Below are 20,320 nucleotides of genomic sequence, written 5' to 3' on the forward strand. Positions count from 1 at the left end.
TTTGTTTGAAACGGTTTTAGGCCCCTTTGCACATTTGGAGAGGCATTTAACTGCCACAACAATAGAAACAACCCATAAATTACCCCATTTAGAAAACGAAACCCTTTAAAGTACTTATCTAGGGGTGTAGTGAGTATTTTGACACCATAGTTTTGGGCTGAATTTCATGCAAATCAGGCGAGAAATTATTTTTTTTTTCTTTTTTTTCACAAATGTGTAATTGTAAAGACCGATATCTTTATAAAGCAAACATGAGAATGAAGAAACACATCCCAAAATGTATCACCCTGTTTCTCCTGTGTTCAAAAATACCCCCATTGTGGCCCTAATGCGCTGCCTGGACACACGGCAGTGCCCAAAAGGAAGGGAGCACCCGGTGACTTTCAGGACACATATTTTGCTTGAAACTGTTTTATGCCCCACTGCACGTTTGGAGAGGCATCGAGCTACCAGAACGAAAGAAACCCCCATAATTGACCCCATTTGGAACACTAGACCCTTTAAGGTATTTATTTAGCGTTGTAGTGCGTATTTTAACCCCACATTTTATTGGTACGTTTAATGCAAAGAGAGTAAAAAAAAAGTAATATGAAAATGAAGAAATGCACCCCACAATGTATTCATCTAGAGGTATAGTGAGAATTTTTAGTTGTGTTTGAGGGTTTTTGAGTGATTTTTTTGACGCGTTTTTCGGCAAAAAATCTATCGCAGTTTTTCACTTTGTTAAAGAAATAGGAATAAAAGCCTTAAAAAAACCGTGGCAAAATTAGCATAAAAAACCGCGTGTGGTGCAAAACCACTTTAAAAACTGGAGCTGATTTTTCCAGGCAGAATTTTCTGCCTGCAAAAAACTCAGTGTGAACGTACCCAAAGGTGTCCATCATAGTGACAATTTTGGCAGCGCAAGCATTTGGCAGCAATTTATGCAGTGGGGTGGCACGGAAAATAATGTATACTTTATTCTTACAAAGGTGTCACTTTGTGGCACCTTTAAAAGTATTCATCTAGGGGTATAATGCTAATTTTTTGTTTTGTGTGCATGTATATATATATATGTACGCACGCGCACTAACTTTGTATGTATTGCTATGTTCCCCTTGCTGACCCTAGGCTTATGTTTACTAGTGCTCTGCAGCTCACCTGTTGGATGCACAGTGTACTGCAGCTCCCCTGTTGGATGCACAGTGTACTGCAGGACCTGTATACCCAGTTGGTGTCGTTTTCTCTTTTCCTTCCATTGTCTGTTGTGTCATTTCCTTAGCTGAATTGTGACTGAGAGCAGTGCTGCCTTTTACCTTTAGCAGACTTGCTGGCAAAGGGACGTGTTTATCCCTTTTCCTGGAGATTATCTGTGCAAGCGCTCTCTGACAGTTACAATAACAAGGGCTGTGTGTTGTGTTTCCCTGAGAAAGGGCCCTCTCTGCTGAAAGATGTATAGCACTAATTAGAAATACATAGCATCCGGCCACATGGCAGCTTTCTCCTCACCGCCCGCTTCCTGCTTTCAGACAACTTTGTCGACAGTTGGTTTATGTTTTCCATGAATATAATGTTCTCTGAGAAACAAGAGAATGTGTCTGAGATTAGTGGGAAGACCTGGTAATTTATGGCTTTCCTCTACCCAGGTGGATTTATTACCTGTAGAAAGTCAGGTGTAAACCAAGCTGTGCCATGTATTGCCCGCTGTCCTGCTGAGATCAGCAGGGTTCTAAATTCCCCATCTGTTGGTTGTAGTCCCCCAGTGTTCAACATGAAAAATGATGGTACTACTTTTATTTGACATTATCACGCACACCTATAAGTCAGTCGAATGTGTTCAGTTGTGCACTCGGGATCTACCTTCAAAATGAATTCTGTATATGGACTGCTAGATTTATATCATAGTTGGTATTATATGTGTTAAAAACCCACATGTAGATATCAATCCTACTGCTATCCTCAGGGTAATCCTCCGCTTATATACTTTGGAGCTACGTGAATATCCATTCACTAATATATTAACACCAAAAAAGTGTCTCAATAGAATAATTTGGTCAAACACCAAAGTCATAGTTTAAGCACATATGCAGAAAATCAGTGTTAAATGACCCAAACATTTTCAAAATAAAATTGTTTTTATTGAGACATGATAAAAATACAAAATACAGATACTTGTAATGACGGGGTAGGGAGACAGACAGGTGAGCCCTAATCTACCCGCCACTCAGTCCCTGCCTACTTGCACGGCCCGTCCTAGGCGACGGCGTACAACTAGGCGACGGTCCCTACACTCAATATGTGCACGACAGACAAACAGAGAAGGGTACACAGAAGCTAAGGGAAATGGGGCAGCTGCCCATGGCAACACCATGAGCAACAGGCGTAGAGAACGAGCCGAGTCAAACCAGGAGTGTACGAGGTACCAAACGCAGAGCAGGAGCGTAGTCAGTAAATCCAGGGTCAAAATGAAGCAAGGTCAATAATGATAGCAGGAGCAGCAGAGCCAGGAAATAGGAAAGAATCACAGGCAGAGACAAGCAGGAAATGAAGGTATAAATAGACCGAGGGCGGGAGCTAGAACCGTCTGGCCAGGCTGTGATAGGTTCTCCCACTCCTCAGCCTACCAGCCTGAGTGGTAGCAGATCGAGTCACTCTATCAGACATAGGAGCAGGTGCAGACTGATAAACCACGGGCATCGACACAGAAGCTGTGTCTGGAAGATCCTTTACAATAATAGCATCAAAAATGGATTGAAATATAAGTTCACAGTAAAGAAAATACTGAGTGGGCTACTGGCAATAACATCTATACCATACAGAAGTACATTGTAAATAAACAGCCATGGTGAGTCACATAACAAAAATAAGCAACGGTGAAATAGGCCATCAGAATCGATAGACAGAACTGGCAAGGTAGCCAAAAAATGAATAAAAGAGAAGTTGACAGACCATGCAGATAAACAATGGGGTAAAGAGTAGCGATATGCCAGGAGCCCACTTACACCCAACGCGTTTCGCCACAAGGCTTCGTCAGGGGTTAAAGGATGAAGGCTCTTTGACAGGATAAGGTGTGTATATATATATATATATATATATATATATATATATATACAGATTTGTAGACATATATAGACACCTTATCCTGTCAAAGAGCCTTTAACCCCTGACGAAGCCTTGTGGCGAAACGCGTTGGGTGTAAGTGGGCTCCTGGCATATCGCTACTCTTTACCCCATTGTTTATCTGCATGGTCTGTCAACTTCTCTTTTATTAATTTTTTGGCTACCTTGCCAGTTCTGTCTATTGATTCTGATGGCCTATTTCACCGTTGTTTATTTTTGTTATGTGACTCACCATGGCTGTTTATTTACAATGTACTTCTGTATTGTATAGATGTTATGGCCAGTAGCCCCCACAGTACTTTCTTTACTGTGAACTTATATTTCAATCCATTTTTGATGCTATTATCTGTATTTTGTATTTTTATTATGTCTCAATACTATTTTATTTTGAAAATGTTTGGGTCATTTAACACTGATGTGTTTTTAAACATTCACTAATATAATTGCATTCTAGGAATCTCCTCTTTATGAGCTGGAAAGACCCAGCAAGATTGCAGAGAAGCCAAAGGGCTTTTAAACACCAGCTGTTTTTCTGCCGGTAGACACATGCTGTTTTATGAAATCCTGTGTTTGTTGCATCATAGACAGAATACAGGCTGCCTTAGGCATCAGCATGTATACTGGTTTTGCGGAATACTAATAATGATAAAGTCATTGATAATAACAATGAGCTGCTTGATTTTTACCCAAATCGGCCATGCTCATGCATGGCATCATAATATTCTAATGGTTGCTTTAGCAGCCACCTGTTGCATTGTAGCGAGATTACAGTTTGCAGTCTGCCTAAATCATATGTCTATGAAACATTAATGAGAACCTGTCATATAGGTTGAACTGGTTAACTGATCTAAATAGCCCTGTCTCCCTTATTCCAGCGCTGGTTTTTTTCTCTCCTAGAAGCCCCCCTCCCATTCCAGAGATATGGCCCACTGTTGTATTGGCTACCTCTATGCTAATTTGCTGTAGTTAGCCAACAGGGCGTGAACTACCCTCCAGCTGCCTCACCCGGATTGGTCAGCATCAGAGGCAGGGAAGCTAGCTCCAGCCCCGTTAGCTAAGTACAGCAAATTAGCAGATAGGGAGCCAACACAACAGTGGGCCATATCTCTGGAACGTGGGTCAGGAAAAAAAACTGCTAGAATAAGGGAGACCGCGCTATTTAGGTCAGTTAACCATTTCAATTTGTGACAGGTCCTCTTTAAGTGGTACAGAATATAAGTATCACAGAGCAATGTATAGATGTCTATTGGGGTTGTCCGGTTTAGACCATGCATTTGTTAGGAGGGTCCCCAATGACGACAAGCTGACCACAAGATGATCTGCTTTTGAGACCTCAAATAAAGCATAAGTATTTATCGTTCGTGTGAACTACACTACCACTGATAAACACATAATAATAAATGCTATTTTTTAACCCTAAAACCAAAAAATAATTTTATCTTTTTTATACATTACCAGTTTATTAATTACCAAAACTGTTGTTGTTTAAGCCCCCACTCTGACACCTAGTATATGAATCCCTTTTTGTCTTACAGATGGTCATGTAGAAGGCTACCGCTCTGCAGTACAGGAGCAGGCGACTTCTCTAGGACTTGCCATGTTCTCCCTTCTCGTAAATCGATGCATCCAGTTATTGAATATCCTTGGAGCCAAGCAATATAGTTCCGGAAGTAAAGGTGAGAGGATTAGGACAGGATTGCAATGTACTCTATAACATTTGGTGCAGTTGTACATTGCTTTATTTATATCATCTAACAGGGGATGAAATGGATGTGAAAGTTTCTTCTTTTCCATCTGATCTGAAAGAACTTCTGCCTAGTGTCAAGGTGTGGTCAGACTGGATGCTGGGCCACCCTGAAACATGGAACCCACCACCCATACCACTGACTAGCAGCAAACAGTAAGTAAAAGTCACGTAAATCTAATGTATGGTAGTTCTTAGGAGGATTTGCTTATGGTAAAAAGGTCCATGTACATTTTGCTTGGCATGTATGAAAATTGTCATCACTTTGGAATGGGCATGCAAAATAGGCTGTTGTATAGGGGTAAAATATTATAAAGGTGGAAAAGTCCCTGGGAAAATTGTACCAGTTTATTTTTGACCACTCTGTTTTCGTTGGTTAAATTCATCTGTGCTGCAGTCACATATTCTTTACCTTTTTTTTAATCTGAATTTAGAAATTATTTGTATTAGGGCAGGTTCACACCTGTGTTGGTCCTTGGTCAGAGAAGCAGAACAGGAAAATACCGGAAGCCTTGGTTCTGTTGTACAATACCGATACCGATACTTCGTCTAGTATTTAGAGTCTCGGTACCAAAACTGTATTTTGCCAACAATAAAAAAGTCCTTCCATATTTTAATGTGAGGCACATGATGTTACCAATTGTGAACTTCTACGTGCCTCACATTAATATTAATTAACCCCTTCATGTACCTCATAGTCATAAAGGACAACATTGGGATAATGTGTGAGGTACATATGGTGTTAATTACTAATTATGTGAGGCACATGGAGGTTCAAAATTCATAACATTATGTGCCTCCCCTTAATAAGTGACCCCATGGCAACATTGGGGTTAACCCTTTGGAGAAACGGCCTACTTTTTCCTCTTTGAAGGTGCCTTTTTTTGGTACATATAAATTGATTTTTTATTTTATTTTTTTACAGCATACACCCATCATCATAAATGACACTATAAATTTGTTGTGCAGGTTATTAAAATCACAACAGTGCAAAATGTGTATATTATTTTATGCATTGGGACTAATATTTGAATAATATTTACAGTAAAAAAAAAAAGTGCACGTGTGTTATTACAGATTTATTTTATTTAATTACTTTTTTTTTTACTTTTAATGTACTGGCATATATCCATATGCCAGCACATGAGCATGTGTACTAATAGTACACATGCAGTTGTTAGGGCATACCTAAGTATGGCCTAACAACATGAAATATGGTCAGACAGCCTTGGGGTCCTTCAATGGACCCTGGGCTGTCTGTCCATATACGGTATGTGTCTCGATCGCATCACAGGGATTCGCTGTGACGCAATCTATGGGGGGTCCCCCCCTTCTCATTTTTCCTTGCACTAGCTATGCCCGCATGATCAGCATGTTGTGATGTGGTTGGCGCCGCACTAATGAGCAGCAGGCACTGAAGACTGAGAACAATGGGGTGATGTGCAGTATGCAGCCCATGTTCTTCAGAGCCTGCAGCGCCGGCCGCATCACATCATGCTAATCACTAGATTCACGTATTACAATACTAAGTTGTGCGGCAGCACAGCTTAGTATTGAAATACATGCGTTCATGGTATTGAAGAGTTTGCGGGTGTACAGCATCAAAATAGTGTTGATATTTAGATGCATCGTGCAACCCTACGCTATTGTGTCCTAAATTTTCGTCCAGATCTGTGACAGGGGTCCCTAACCGAGCCTCCAATGCAAATGTGAACAGACACAAATTAAAAATGTGAGTTCTGTTCACATTTGCGTCATGATTTCAGTTTTTACAGGAGCTGTGATTCGTCATGATCAGTTGTCACGTATCCATTATTTTCTTCCATTGACCTTCTAATGGATCTGTCACGTTTCTGTCAGGTAGCAGTTGTTTTTTTTTGTGCTGGATACAATACTGCAGCATGCTACATTATTTTTTTTTTTAAACTCGTTTTATTGAAGGAGATACATAAACACCATGATACAAGACATTTCTGGGCCCCCGCACAGCGGACATGCCCTACATTAAATACAAAAGTGCGTGTTACAATATCATATCAGCAATGCATGGCATTACAATCTCTTTCAAATTTAAACAGGTAATAAACTAAAACATAGTATACAAAAAAACCTTTTCACAATCGTTCATAGTGCATGGTGCTCCATATTTTAGAAGCAATAATATATCACCATATGCAGAAGACAGAGATCCCACAAATCTCGATTCCATCTAAGCGATCTAGGGTACCTATAATATCGCATCTCATCTTAAAGCTTATACATTACCCAAACAGATAGGAGAGGCAACCTCCTCCCTTCCCTTTACAACACACATTAAGTGGGGGCTGCTTCAAGAGCCCTAGATAAAGCATTGTTGGAGTAGGATGTGAGTTCAGAATTACACCACTGATCCCACACCCTATGAAATTTATCCGGACATCTTCTATTAACATACACAATTCGTTCATAAGGTATCATGGAATTAATCATTTCTATCCACATAGATTTAGTGGGAGTACGAGGATTCATCCACCTAATAGCAATCGCCTTCCTAGCTATAAATAACGTCTCTCGAAGGCACGTACGTGTTGTATGAGCATACATCCCATCCTCCACCAATCCAAATAGACAAACTCCTGGTTCCAGTCTAACTGGAACTTCCAATACCCGGGATAACAGGTCAGTAACTTCAGTCCAGAAAACCTGAAGCAGAGGACATTCCCATATCATGTGATGAAAATCCGCAGGTTCATAAGGACACCTATGACAACTGGGGTTAGGCCGTCTACCCATTTTAAAAAGACTGACCGGGGTAAGATAGCTCTGGTGTATGATGTAGAGCTGTATAAGCTTGTTGTTAATAGCAGGAGAGACGAATCTATGTGACTCTAGTAGATCCAATCTAGAATCCTCATCTAGGGATGGGATCAAGGTCTGCCACCTGCCCATTGCTGGGAGATCCGCTTTATTTGCCTTCGCATGTATAAGGTAAGAATAGATAGATGAGATTAATCCTCCAGGTCCCTGTGATCTAATAACCCCAATCAAGGGATAGGTGGAAATAGGTGTTTCTCTTCCCCTATACTGGGTCAGTAGTGAATGGCGCAATTGTAAATACTTATAGAAAGCTCTTCTCGGAGCTTGATAGGTTTCCTCAACTTGAGTAAAGGACAGCATCACATTATTCACAAATAGATCTCCCACCGTATTTACCCCTAGTGTCGACCAAAATGTATCATCCTGTGAGGAGAGTAACTGATCTAGTGCCTCATTCTGCCATAGGGGTGTTTCCGCTATTATTTGGTCTTCTCCTGAGATCTTAAGTGCCGCCGACCAGACATTACGAGCCACCCTATGTATCGGTAAAGATTTCCTACTAAGGGGAAGTGAGGGTTCTAATACAGGCCAGAGTTTAGGAATATCTAAGTATTTTGCCAGACATAGTTCCAATCCTTCCGGTACTTCAGGTGACACCCAGGCAGCCATATACTTGAGCTGACCCGCCAGGTAGTATAAATATAAATCAGAGAGGGCCATTCCCCCTAGATCTCTGGGTCGTTGCAATTTTGCTAGCTGTAGCTTAGATCTAGAAGATCCCCATATGAATTTAATTAGTTGCGAGTCTATTTCTTGGAAAAATGCCCTTGGGATATATACAAATATGTGTTGCAGAATATAAAGACATTTAGGCTGAACCACCATTTTGATAAGATTGATACGTCCTGCTACGGAAAGAGGTAATCCTGACCAAATCTTAAATTTGTCTCGAAACATCGGTATTAGGGGAGCAACATTTGCCTGTATCATGTCAGCATCCAATCTCGTGATTTGAATTCCCAAATACTTAAAACTAGGAACCACCCTCAAACCCCCTACCAATGATCCCACCATACCATTTCTGCGCGGGGAAAAGTACATCAGACACGACTTGCCCCAGTTAATGGACAGTCCAGAAAAATCTCCAAACCTATCAATTATGGTCATTGCTTCATCTAGGGACTCATCAGGAGATGACATAAATAGCAACAGGTCGTCAGCATATAATGCCACTCGGTGTTCCGCAGAGTCTAGGGGTATACCCCGGTAAACCACATCCGATCTAAGTCGAATAGCTAAGGGTTCTACAGCGATTGCAAATAATAAAGGTGAAAGCGGACACCCCTGTCTGGTACCACGAGCCAAATCAAAGTATGGGGAGAGCTGTCCGTTTAAGAACACCGCTGCTCTGGGATGAAGATACAATAAGGAGACCCAATGACAGAACACAGGGCCAAATCCAAACCTCCGCAGAACTTGAAGTAGATATGGCCATTCAATAGAGTCAAAGGCCTTTGCTGCATCCAAAGATGCCAAGGCCCAGTCCGCACCCTGCCGCGATGCAATCTGAGAAACAATTTGGACTCTGCGTAGGTTGTCCGACGTACTTCTCCCCTGTATAAACCCGGCCTGATCAGGATGGATAATAGAGGGCATAATACCATTAAGTCTATTTGCCAATACCTTAGTTAAAATTTTATAATCTACGTTAAGTAATGCTATAGGCCGATAGGAAGAACAGTCCAAGGGATCTTTATCTGGTTTAAGTATCACCACTACTGTGGCTTCATAGAAGGAGTCGGGCAGGGACCCCGCTAACAAGGATTTATGGTAGGTCTGAAGGAGTTCTGGGAGTAACTGCTCTTGGTATTTCAAATAAACTTCTAAAGGTATTCCATCCGGTCCCGAGGCTTTCCCCTTAGACATATCAGTCACTGCCTCATTCAGCTCTTCTATCGTGATCATACTATCAAGTAGGAGACTCTGTTCATTAGTTATAGAGGGGCAGGGGACAGATTCACAATATACCTGCAACTCTTCTGCCGTTTCCGTAGTTCTAGAGACATATAAGTCTTTGTAAAAATCAGAAAATGCAGAAAGTATATCTGACGTAGCAGTGAGAATAACCCCATTAGGGCTTCTAATTTTCAAGATAGCTGGGGAGGAAGTATTCTGATGGATGAGGTGTGCTAACAGGCTGCTGGATTGGTTTCCCTGTTCAAAATACTTCTGGTTTGCAAAGAACATTTTACGCTTGCTTTTTTCCGTCAAATACAGCAAATATTGTCTTCCCGCTTTTAACCAGCTGACCCTATTGTTCTCCGATGGGTCCGAGACATAAGTGGCCTCTAGTACCTTGCAGAAGTTAGCTAGTTCCTGTTCCCTTTTAACCGATTCCTTTTTAATATAAGAAATGGAGGACTGGAGACAGCCCCTCAAATAGGCTTTTAATGCATCCCAGTAAGCTGAGTGATTTGTACCATTTCCGTTGCCCTGTGTGTAAATATGAATTTGATCGGGAATGCGATCCTGCTGGGTAAATTGAGTTAACCAAAATGGATGTATTTTCCTACAGATATGGCTCCTTCTCTGGGACGTGACCAATTTAACCATCATAGGGGAGTGGTCAGAAAACACCCGGGGTAAATGTTCTACAGATGAGAGCATCGAACATGCTCGTACATTACCGCAAATGTAGTCAATCCGGGACAATGCATTTCTCCCCGGGGTATAACAAGTATATTCTAGAACATCCGGCCACATATACCTCCATAGATCATGCCATCCCACCTCTTCCAGAAATAGCAATAAAGAAGGGGGTCTAGCTATACCGGGGGGATCTGTCCCCACATCCGGACGAAATCTGTCCAATGTAGGATTTGCTACAGTATTATAGTCTCCCATGCAGAGGACCGTAGCTTGGGGATACTCTGATGCAAATTTGGCTGCCTCATATAGTACCGCTAGGGATTGTGTCGGGGGAATATAAATACCCAGTATGACAAAAGGATGACTCTCTATCCAGGCATGTACAAAAATATATCTCCCATCTGGGTCTTTTTGCATAACTCCTGGCTCCCACCTTAGGGACTTGTGAATTAACAAGGAGACCCCCCTGGAATATGAGGAGTGCGTGGAGTGAGCTGACCATTGTATCCATGGCTTCCTCATAAATTTAATAGTGTCTGACATTAAGTGCGTTTCTTGCAAACATATTATTTGCGGGCCTCTTGCCCTGATCTGTGAGAAGATTTGATTGCGTTTACGTGGCTCTCCCAGTCCCCGCACATTCCAAGACATAACACTTAGAAACATCATGCACCGCTAAATGAACGATTCTTAAAATACAAAAGTAGAAGATTTAACAAAACAACAATAGTAGGAGGGTGAACTCAGTCGCCCTATCAAGAAAATCTTCCGAACTAGGGGAATATATCCCTTCTGAATCACGGGGGTAGCCTGTGTGAGACTGGAAACTCCACACAGACTATTACTCCAACTTCCCTCCTCCAGCGTCTCCAACCCACATAAGACAGGCATACAACCCGTCACATTAGAACCCGCAATAATATGGAGTATCTAGTCGCCTCAGATCGGTCTAGCAACCCATTCATGGACAATCCCAATCCAATATCAACAATATAAGCAAAAGTAAAATACAGTGGTTAGAGAGAGCATACATTCAATGAAAACGTATCAGATATGCATATATTATACCACAACGCAGCAACCTGGATCAACGTCAAGAGAAGAGGATAATAAAAGTTCCCGGAGCAGTCCTCAGCTCCACAAAAGTCCCAGAGTCTCCGTGTCCACGATTCTAGGTGTCGGATAGTAAAACCACAATCATGGTCTGGGGCCTAGGTTATTTCGGCTGTTCAGCCATTCGTCAGCCTCTCCCGGAGTATTGAAAAAGATAGATTTATCATGATGTACAACTCTGAGCCGTGCTGGGAAGACCATGGAGTATTGAATCTGAAGATCTCTCAACCGTCGTTTAATGCCGACAAATGTAGCTCGAGCTTTCTGGAGTGCTGCAGAGAAATCTGGAAAAATCGTGACCGTAGCGGCGTTGTGTGTGATCTGGCCTTTTTGGCGCGCAGCTCTCAAAATGGCGTCTCTATCTTTGCTGCTGAGTAAGCGAACCAACATAGGCCTAGGCCTGGCCCCTGGCGGTGGTGGTCTGGCGGGAACGCGATGTGCTCGTTCAACCGCATAGGCCGCAGACAGTGTAGCATCAGGCAGCGTATCTTTGAGCCATTGCTCCATAAATGTCCCTGGATCTCTGCCTTCAGCACGCTCTGGCAGGCCCAGGATACGAACATTATTCCTGCGCATCCTATTCTCAAGATCATCCGATCTTTGCGCCCATGCTTCTGCAGCCCTTTCCAAGGCCCCGATTTGCCGCGCCACAGGAGCAGAATCATCCTCTATTTGCGAGATCCGAGTTTCGGTATCACGAACCCGGTCTCTTAGCTTCTGGAGATCCTGACGCATCAATCCAAGGTCCACCTTAACCTCATCTATTTTCCCAGTAAGAGAAGTAGTAGACTCACGTATAGCAGTCAGGAGCTGTGCTGTGACTTGTTTCAGTGATGGTTCCGGATCCTCATCTCCCTGAGGGTCCGCCTCGTCATGCTGCTGTCCAGGAGTAACGGCGCCATGATGGCTACTTGCTCTGGCGAACTCTTTAAGGCGGTCAGCGGCCGCCGAATTGCGTGTCTTGCTCATTTTGAGCTCTCCTCTACTGTGCCTGCGATTGCCCCACGTTCAAGAAGTTTTTGCGGGAAGTTTTACAGCAGGATTAATGCAGAAACACCGGAGCCGGGACGGAGCTCTCACAGCATGCGACTGCTCGCGGCGGAAGTCAGCCACGCCCCCCATGCTACATTATTTTAACCATTAAAAAGCAATTGAAGCCTGATGGAAAATAAATTAACAGAGGTGAGAACAGAACCTTAAAAGAAAAACCTGGGTATGCCACAACCTGAGATGGGCAATGAACTGGCTTTACTTCTTCCAAGCGTGATTTCTCCTTACTGCGTGACAAAATCAGTGCTAATCCTGCTTTGAGTTATGTCTGACAGTCTGGTTGCTAGGGATGTGCTGCTTAACAACAGAAAGCTTTACAATGGGGTTGTCATGCACTTAAGACAGAATTGTTACTGAACTGAGGCCAGGGAAGAGGCAAGCGGGCTGTGCAGGAAATGACCGTTTTCTCAAGGTGTAGAACTTTCTTTACCTAAATTAATAGTTATTGTTTCCGGAAAACTCATTTAAAGGGATCCTGTCATCAACATCTTACCTGTTAAACTCGCCTGACCCCTCAATGGCCGCAGCTGTCCAGAGTTCATTCCTGTTCTCTTCTTTCCTGAAGTCCTCCTCTGTCGGTAAATATAGTCGTTTAAACTTTTCCCGCCTTTTATGGTAATTATTTTTCCCTCTGGGACGGAGCTTCTTAACCACGCCCACTGCCACCACCTGTCCGGCCCTGACTGGCTAAGGAGTTGTCAATCAAAAAGAAGGAGGTGGAGTCCACTCTGAGATGCTGGAGGAATGAAAACCTGACTCTTTTCAGATGACGATTTGACTCTTTTCTGCTCATTTGCATACGGCGTGGGACCACTGAAAAACGGAATACTAAAGCTACAGAGCTTACTTAGAACATATTTATAGCTTAGATGACAATGATTTTTCACCCACTTTCACCAGGTATTGCTGGCTTTATAGCTAAAATGCTGGTGACAGGATCCCTTTAAAGCTTAATTCCACCTAACAGCTGTTCACAGGTTAGCTCTACATAACAAGTTGAGTGAATTTGCTAATACTTTGCTTTGCTATCCAACCCCTTCCCATCCTGAGACGTACATTAATGTCATGGGTACTATACAGTTCTTACAAAATTAGGTAAATATATGTCACAATTATGGCACGGGCTCAGAAAATGTGCCCACACCACCAGTTGCGGGTGTTTTTGCAGCCGACACCTCGCTCTAACAAACATAGTTGTGGGGTGCCGATCGGTTGCTGTAGCACTTGGCGGCCTAACAAAACCCCAAGTACTGCTATCATAGTACACCTATTGGGCCCTGCTAGAGACAGAAGTATTGCAGTGTAATACATAAGTGATCATATGACAAAAATAAAACGTGAAATAAAATGTTAAAAACGATTAATAAAAAGAGAAAAAAACAAATTTTTCACCGCAACCGTAATGACCTGAACTTTAAAATTATCACTAAACTGCCTGGTAATTGCTGCAAAAATTTTTTTTATAAAAAAAACAATGCCAGAATTTTTGTTTTTGGTTTTATTCTTCCTCTCAAAAAATGGAATAAAAAGCGATCAAAACGTATGTACCCCAAAATAATACCAATGAAAAACGTCAACTAGCTTTCACACAGCTCTGTCGAAAAAAGTGAGAGCTCTCAGTTTGGCGACACAAAAACAAATTATTATTTTTTAAAGTGTTATTATGCAAAAGTAGTAAAATCTAAAAAAAACTGTATAAATTTGGTATTACTATAATCGTGCCGACCTGTAGAATAAGGTTAAAATGTCACTTATGCTGTAAAAAACAAAACCCAAAAAACAGCTGACACCTGCCTGCAACGTCCGGGATCTGAGAGAACTCTGATTCTGGTTGTTTAACCCCTCAGATGCCATCTTGGCATCCGAGCGGTTAGATAGAGGAGCCCGATGGCCCCACCCCCTCTGCCAGGAAATCTATTTATTAACCTATTAAGGGCCTCCAGGTCTGCCATCAGTGCGCTATTATTAAGGCTTAATAGCTGAGCACAGATAAATGCAATAATAACAATTGCATGTTAAATAACTATAAAAATAAGTCGTACCCAAAAATGGAACCAATAAAAACAAGCTTTTGCACTGCTCCATTGATTTGAAAAATAAAATAATTATGTAAGAATTTGGTATCGCCGTAATCTTCATGAATCGCAGAATAAAGTTAACATGACATTTGTATCACACGGTGGACGACTTAAAAATGAAATCCAAAAACTAATGAGGAATCGCTGTTTTTTCCCATTCCACCCAACAAAACATTTTTTTCTGTTTCCCAGTACATTACTTGGTACATTAGTTGGATCCATTAAAAACTGCAACTCGCCCCACCAAAAAGAAGCCCTTATACACCTATGTCGACTGAAAAATAAAAAGGTTATTGCTCTTGGAATGCGATGATGAAAAAATGAAAATCTCCAAGGTTTTAAAAAAAAAACAAAAAAAACTCGTGCCGCAAAATGTTCATATTGTGCGAAAGTAGTAAAACATAAAAAACGTTTAATTTAGTATCGCCATGATCGTACTGAACCGCAGAATAAAGTTAACATAATTTATACCGTACGGTGAATGCAGTAAAGACAAAACCCAAAAGCAATGGTGAAATCGCTTTTTTTTTTCTAACCGCCCTCAAAAAAATAAAACCAAAATAAGTTTATACAATACATTATAGTTAACCCAAAAAACATGCTCCCCTATGGCTATGTCGACAGAAAAATAAAAAAATTATGTCTCGTGGAAGGTGACAACTCAAACAAAAACGTTCAGTCCTGAAGGTCAAAATAGACTGCATCCTTAAGGGGCTAAAGGGGTTTTTCGGGATTTTTCAAAATCGGCAACAGGGCAGGGGATGACATGACCTAATAAACTAGACGATTCTCACTGAGAACCCTTTCGCCGCCGCTCCGGTCCTGGAAGCTTTTGCAGCGGTTACGTTTTATAGGTCACATGCCACTGCAGCCAATCGCTGTTTCTATGCGGCATTACCCCTGAGGCCAATGATTGACTGCAGCGGCACGTGACTGATGAAAAGCTTGTGACTGCTGCAGGAGCTTCCGGGACCGAAGCGGCAAAGAAAGGGACCTCAGCTCTTGAGCGGGGGCAATTCAGAGCGTAAGTATCTTCTATTTTCTTATGTTATGTCGTCCCCTTACCTGCTGCCAATTTTCAAATGTTTTGGATAACACCTTTAAGTTTTATTTTCCCTCTTTTTTTTTTTTTTTTTTATATTTATAGTTGCTTTCAAAATTGTACTGGTTATTATTTGATTCATAAAGCCGACTATTTAATCTTTACCAGTAACATTCTGAATTTAACCTGTTTAAAAGTGGACTTTTCCTAGAAACATTTTGTAGTCTTTCTGCAGAAATCTTACCATGATCATTGCCATATTTAAAATACGGTGTACTTTCATGGCAACCTTGTAAAATAGTTTTCAGGGTTAGGGACTTGCATAAGGCTATATTCACACAACAGTGGAAAAAAAAGGGCCGTCAAAAACGGATTAACGGCCAGTTTTTCATGCCCATTTTGCATCCGTGTGCCTCCAAATTTTCATCCATTTCTCAGCTGTCTGACCGTTTTAACGGCCATTTGTCATCCGTTTTTTGTGGCCATTTAAAAAATTAAGGAATTTCATAGTTTTTATTGTCCCAACCCCCTGAAAACACCACATGTAGGTAGTGCTGCAATGCCCCTGTAGATAGAGCCACAGTGCCCATTGTAGATAGAGCCCACATATAAAGTGCCAGTGCCCATGTAGACAGCGCCACACAGTGCCCACGTAGATAGCGCCAGTGTCCCATGTAAATAGTGCCACAGTGCCCATGTAAAAAGTGCCACACACCCCTCCCCTGTAGATAGTGCCCTCGGGGGCTTCCCCCAGGAGCGGAATCCCTGGCCAGAGCGTTGCCGACGCTCTGGCCGGGAATTCCAGCATCTCAAAGCCCCTAATGTCACTGTCCATATATGGACAGTGACGTCAAGGCTTTCCTAAGACTGGAGTCCCCGGCCAGAGAGCTTGCATTGCTCTGGCAGGGGATTCCATAGTTGATAGCCCTGACATCACTGTCCATATATGGACAGTGATGTCAGGGGCTTCCCCAGGGCTCAGTGCTTAAAGTAGCACTGCGCCCTTTTGGCTAGTAAGCGATTCATTACCATATTTGGTGCTAAAACAACCGGGGTCCATATCTCGGGAACGGCGTGGGGGGGTAGAAATAAAATGAAAGCACCGCTGGAGTCCAGGAGACAGCGGTAGTAAAGTGCGATTGCTGGTTCACTTTATATGACCTAGTAATAGGTCCTCTTTATCTTGTGTAATCTTTTAATTCCTATTATCAGTCATTTCAGGCTGGGTGAATGGCTGACTGTAGTAGTGTTCTTTAGTGTAGAGATGAGCAAACCTGTGAAAATTTTAATTGCCGACTCTTCGCAGAAGAACAAATTTCCTTTAAAGGGTATGTTCACAATAGGAAGATTTGTTGCAGAAATTTCTGCACCTGAAAATCTGTACCAGACATCTGAATGAGGTTGGTTTTTTTCTCAGCATGAGCATGGATTACTGCAAACCCCTTTTAAATAAATGGAACCATCGCGGAAATTACTGCAACATATCTGCCACATGTGAACATACCCTTACCGGGCTGTAATACCCACATATAAGCCAATGGAGGCTGAAATACTTTAATACAGAACTCTATTTTCCCCCATAGACACTGATGGCATATTGCTAGGATATACCATCACATCCTGATCGGTCAAGGTCCAACTGCCTTCACAATTCTGCTGCATAGCGATTCACCCGGCCACCTCCTGTGTAGTGGGGACCCTGTTACAGATGACTGAAACTCTGTTATAGTTCCCTGCACAACAGGTGGCCAGGAGCGCCACTGTGTCGAAGGAACGTCGGTCCCTTTGTTCTCGGGATTGGCGAGTCCAAAAGTCGGACCCCACAGATCATAATGTTACACCATATCCTAGAAATGTTCCTTACAATTATAAAATGGAAATGCCCCTTTAAGCCTTCATAGTCCCATATGGAGGAAATAGGGCTCATAGAAAATAAGTTGGTGACGCACATTTTTCTTACATTGGCTCATCTCTACTTTCAAAGTGCAGAAAATAATCTCTCGTATCTCCAGTTCTGGGACCCACTGAAACATTTGTGTATATATATATATATATATATATATATATACACATATGTGCTAATGATATCCTCTTTTTACATGTAGTTGCACTTTAGAAGTATTAGTATTAAGTATTATTTTGGTCCTTTCATCTATTTTCAGAAAAATTACTAGTAAGTCATTATTACTCTCAAAATGTAAAAAATAGTTTTATTTCTACTATTCGGTTTCTAGGAAAGTAACACGCAATATGGCTGCCATTACAGCCCCTCCAAAAATCTCACCCAGCTTTCCTGAAATCAAGTACATACCCCACTCCTGTATCTCTACGTTACTAGGCAGATTTGCCATTCTGAGTACAGGGAAAGAACAGATATAATAATATATAAGCAATAATTCAATCGCGTTAGGTACAATGTGGCAGACGACAGAACCTCAAGGACTTTGTCCCTGTTCACATCTGCATTGAAGGCTCAGTTAGGGGCCTCTGTCGCAGATCCAGCATGGATTACAGTAAACAATAGCGCGGAATGCTGCACTATTGTTTCCGGCAAAACCACTGAAACCCTGACGGAACCCATTAAAATCAGTGGGTTCCATCGGGCACCCGTTGTTGAACGGAACCCTAGCTTCTGCATTTTCATTGTTCTGCTCCTCTGACCGCAGAACAACTGAATGCAGATGTGAACAGGGCCTTATGTTAGGTGACTGGTTTTGTGAAGGATATTCTTTGTAATTTTAACTGTGTGTTCTTTTTAATGATACAAAATAATAAATATGTAAGAGCCTGTATATGATGTATTAGGATTTTTCCATCACTTCTCTGCTCTTTACTTTTCCAGGTTGTTATCTAAATGTGTTTCAATTCAGCTAGGCCAACGGTGGTGTGGATTATGTGATCATTACCCCCACGCCCTCCTCTCATGTAGTGATGGTAAAGTGGCGGGCCTGCTGCGCAGATGAGAACAAATATGTAGCGGATCAGCAGTCATATTGGGTCCATTTTACCCGATGAAATAACTTATTATAATACAATATTTCTTATCCGTGGTCCTAAAAAGAAGTCACTTCTGCTCTTATTTAAACCTAACATTCTTGTCTGATTTGACACCAGATTTGTTCTTAATTCATCTACGTCGCCCCTTTTTATTATAGAGCCCATGAAGTTTTTTTGTTTTTGTTTTTACAGCCATGAGTAGAGATTTTTCGAGCCGACCTCACTGTTCATTGCCGTAAAGAAAAATGTTGGCTTGCATTATTTGTCAAAGGTTAAAGCTAGACTATTTATTGACAGACGGAGAGACAAATTTATGACGGCGTTTTGCCATCTTTGATCTGTCACAACATACGTCACTGCTGTTAACTTTCACGCTGGCTAAAATGACATCACTTTTTCTACACGAGTGTTCAGATGCAACTTTTTTTTTTTCTCATTTGCAACTTTTTTTTTTTTTTTGCAACATTTGAAAAAGTTTGCAAAACTTGCATTTCATAAATGTGTCTAAATTCTGGCCACGCAGTAGGCCATGCCCGCTTTTTATTACACTTTTACTAACTGACATGCATGGTGCAAATGGTTAACAAATGTCACACAGCAATTAGTCTCTCTTTGGGAGTAAAATGCGACAAAAAAATGCGCAAATGCATTGATAAATGTTGGCCTTTGTGACCAGGGACCTGCATTACGGAAAATTTTCACATTTGCGTCAGAGGCTTCGTTCGGAGCCTCTGTTGCAAATTCAATTTAGATTTGATGGGAAGCGTTTCGCTGCAGGCAAGTGAAGTTTAAATGATCTCCCTGTGCAGTTGAATGATATCTATTGTTCACCGTTATCTGCCACTTTGTACCGCAGAAAGACTGATTTCAGGGTTCAGTGGGATTAGTAACATGAAGTCTACAAAATAAATATCTATTGAAATAGTTTGCATTAAGTTTTAGTGGCTTGGTAGGCACGGTTTTTCTTTTAAGAAAAAAAATTCTATTGTTCTTGAGGAATCTGCAACAGTATAGCTGGAAGGAGCGGCACAAGGGGAAGATATGAATTCTGACATACAGCGAAGAGAGCGGGAGGGCTGCCAGCATCCCGCCCGCCTTATGCCGTGACGCCGTGTTCTCTGATTCCTTCATCCGTTGCTCTCAGAAACCGGAATAGTCGGGGGACTTTTGAGAACCATCAAGCTCTCTGCAGCTGCGGCGCTTGGTTTATTGCTCTCAGCTGGCACTTGAACCCCGGTCTCTGGCTTTGGAGCAATTCCCAGCTCCGATCCCTGGAGCTTTCTCTACAGCTGTGTGACACCGTGCTGACCCTGAGTGAGGATAGGAAAATAGAAGCCATGCCAAGCCAGAGTTTCTTTTTCATTTGGAGTCTGGCTGCCTGCCCATGACCAGGGTTACATAATGGGAAACACAGGCAGGGCTGCGGGGCCAGCGCTTCACCAGTCAGCCTGGGGCTCCATCCTGCCATGCCATACATCTTGCAGGCTGAGCCTCTGCGTCGTTTGCTGTATGGAGGTCTCCTGCTTCTGTTTGTTTTTATTTCTAGATTTCCCTTTCCTGTGCCTCATCCTTATGTCCTGTGTATAGATTGGGGAGGGGGGGGGGGTGCAGGTACTTTGAGAAGGTATGGGGGAAATCTAACGGGAGACGTCAGGTAATTTCAGGACGCCTGGGTAAATGTGTGGGTACCCGCACACACATATTCTGCCTTCCTACTTTCTTCCTCCTTTCACAGTGGTGGTCCAGCGACAG

At 42.1% G+C, this 20,320-nt stretch overlaps 1 protein-coding gene across 2 annotated transcripts in view; it reads left to right on the top strand.

Moving 5' to 3' along the window:
• The window catches only part of SMG6 (SMG6 nonsense mediated mRNA decay factor), a 260,817-nt gene that overhangs the window by 89,068 nt on the left and 151,429 nt on the right, over positions 1-20,320 (top strand). For both annotated transcript variants that reach the window (XM_075854152.1, XM_075854154.1), the window contains 2 exons: positions 4,635-4,775; positions 4,858-4,999. In XM_075854152.1, the coding sequence (XP_075710267.1) occupies positions 4,635-4,775; positions 4,858-4,999 (283 nt within the window). The remainder of the gene's footprint in view (positions 1-4,634; positions 4,776-4,857; positions 5,000-20,320) is intronic.

Source organism: Rhinoderma darwinii, chromosome 2 (assembly GCF_050947455.1).
Source record: "Rhinoderma darwinii isolate aRhiDar2 chromosome 2, aRhiDar2.hap1, whole genome shotgun sequence".
Classification (NCBI taxonomy): Eukaryota; Metazoa; Chordata; class Amphibia; order Anura; family Rhinodermatidae; genus Rhinoderma; species Rhinoderma darwinii.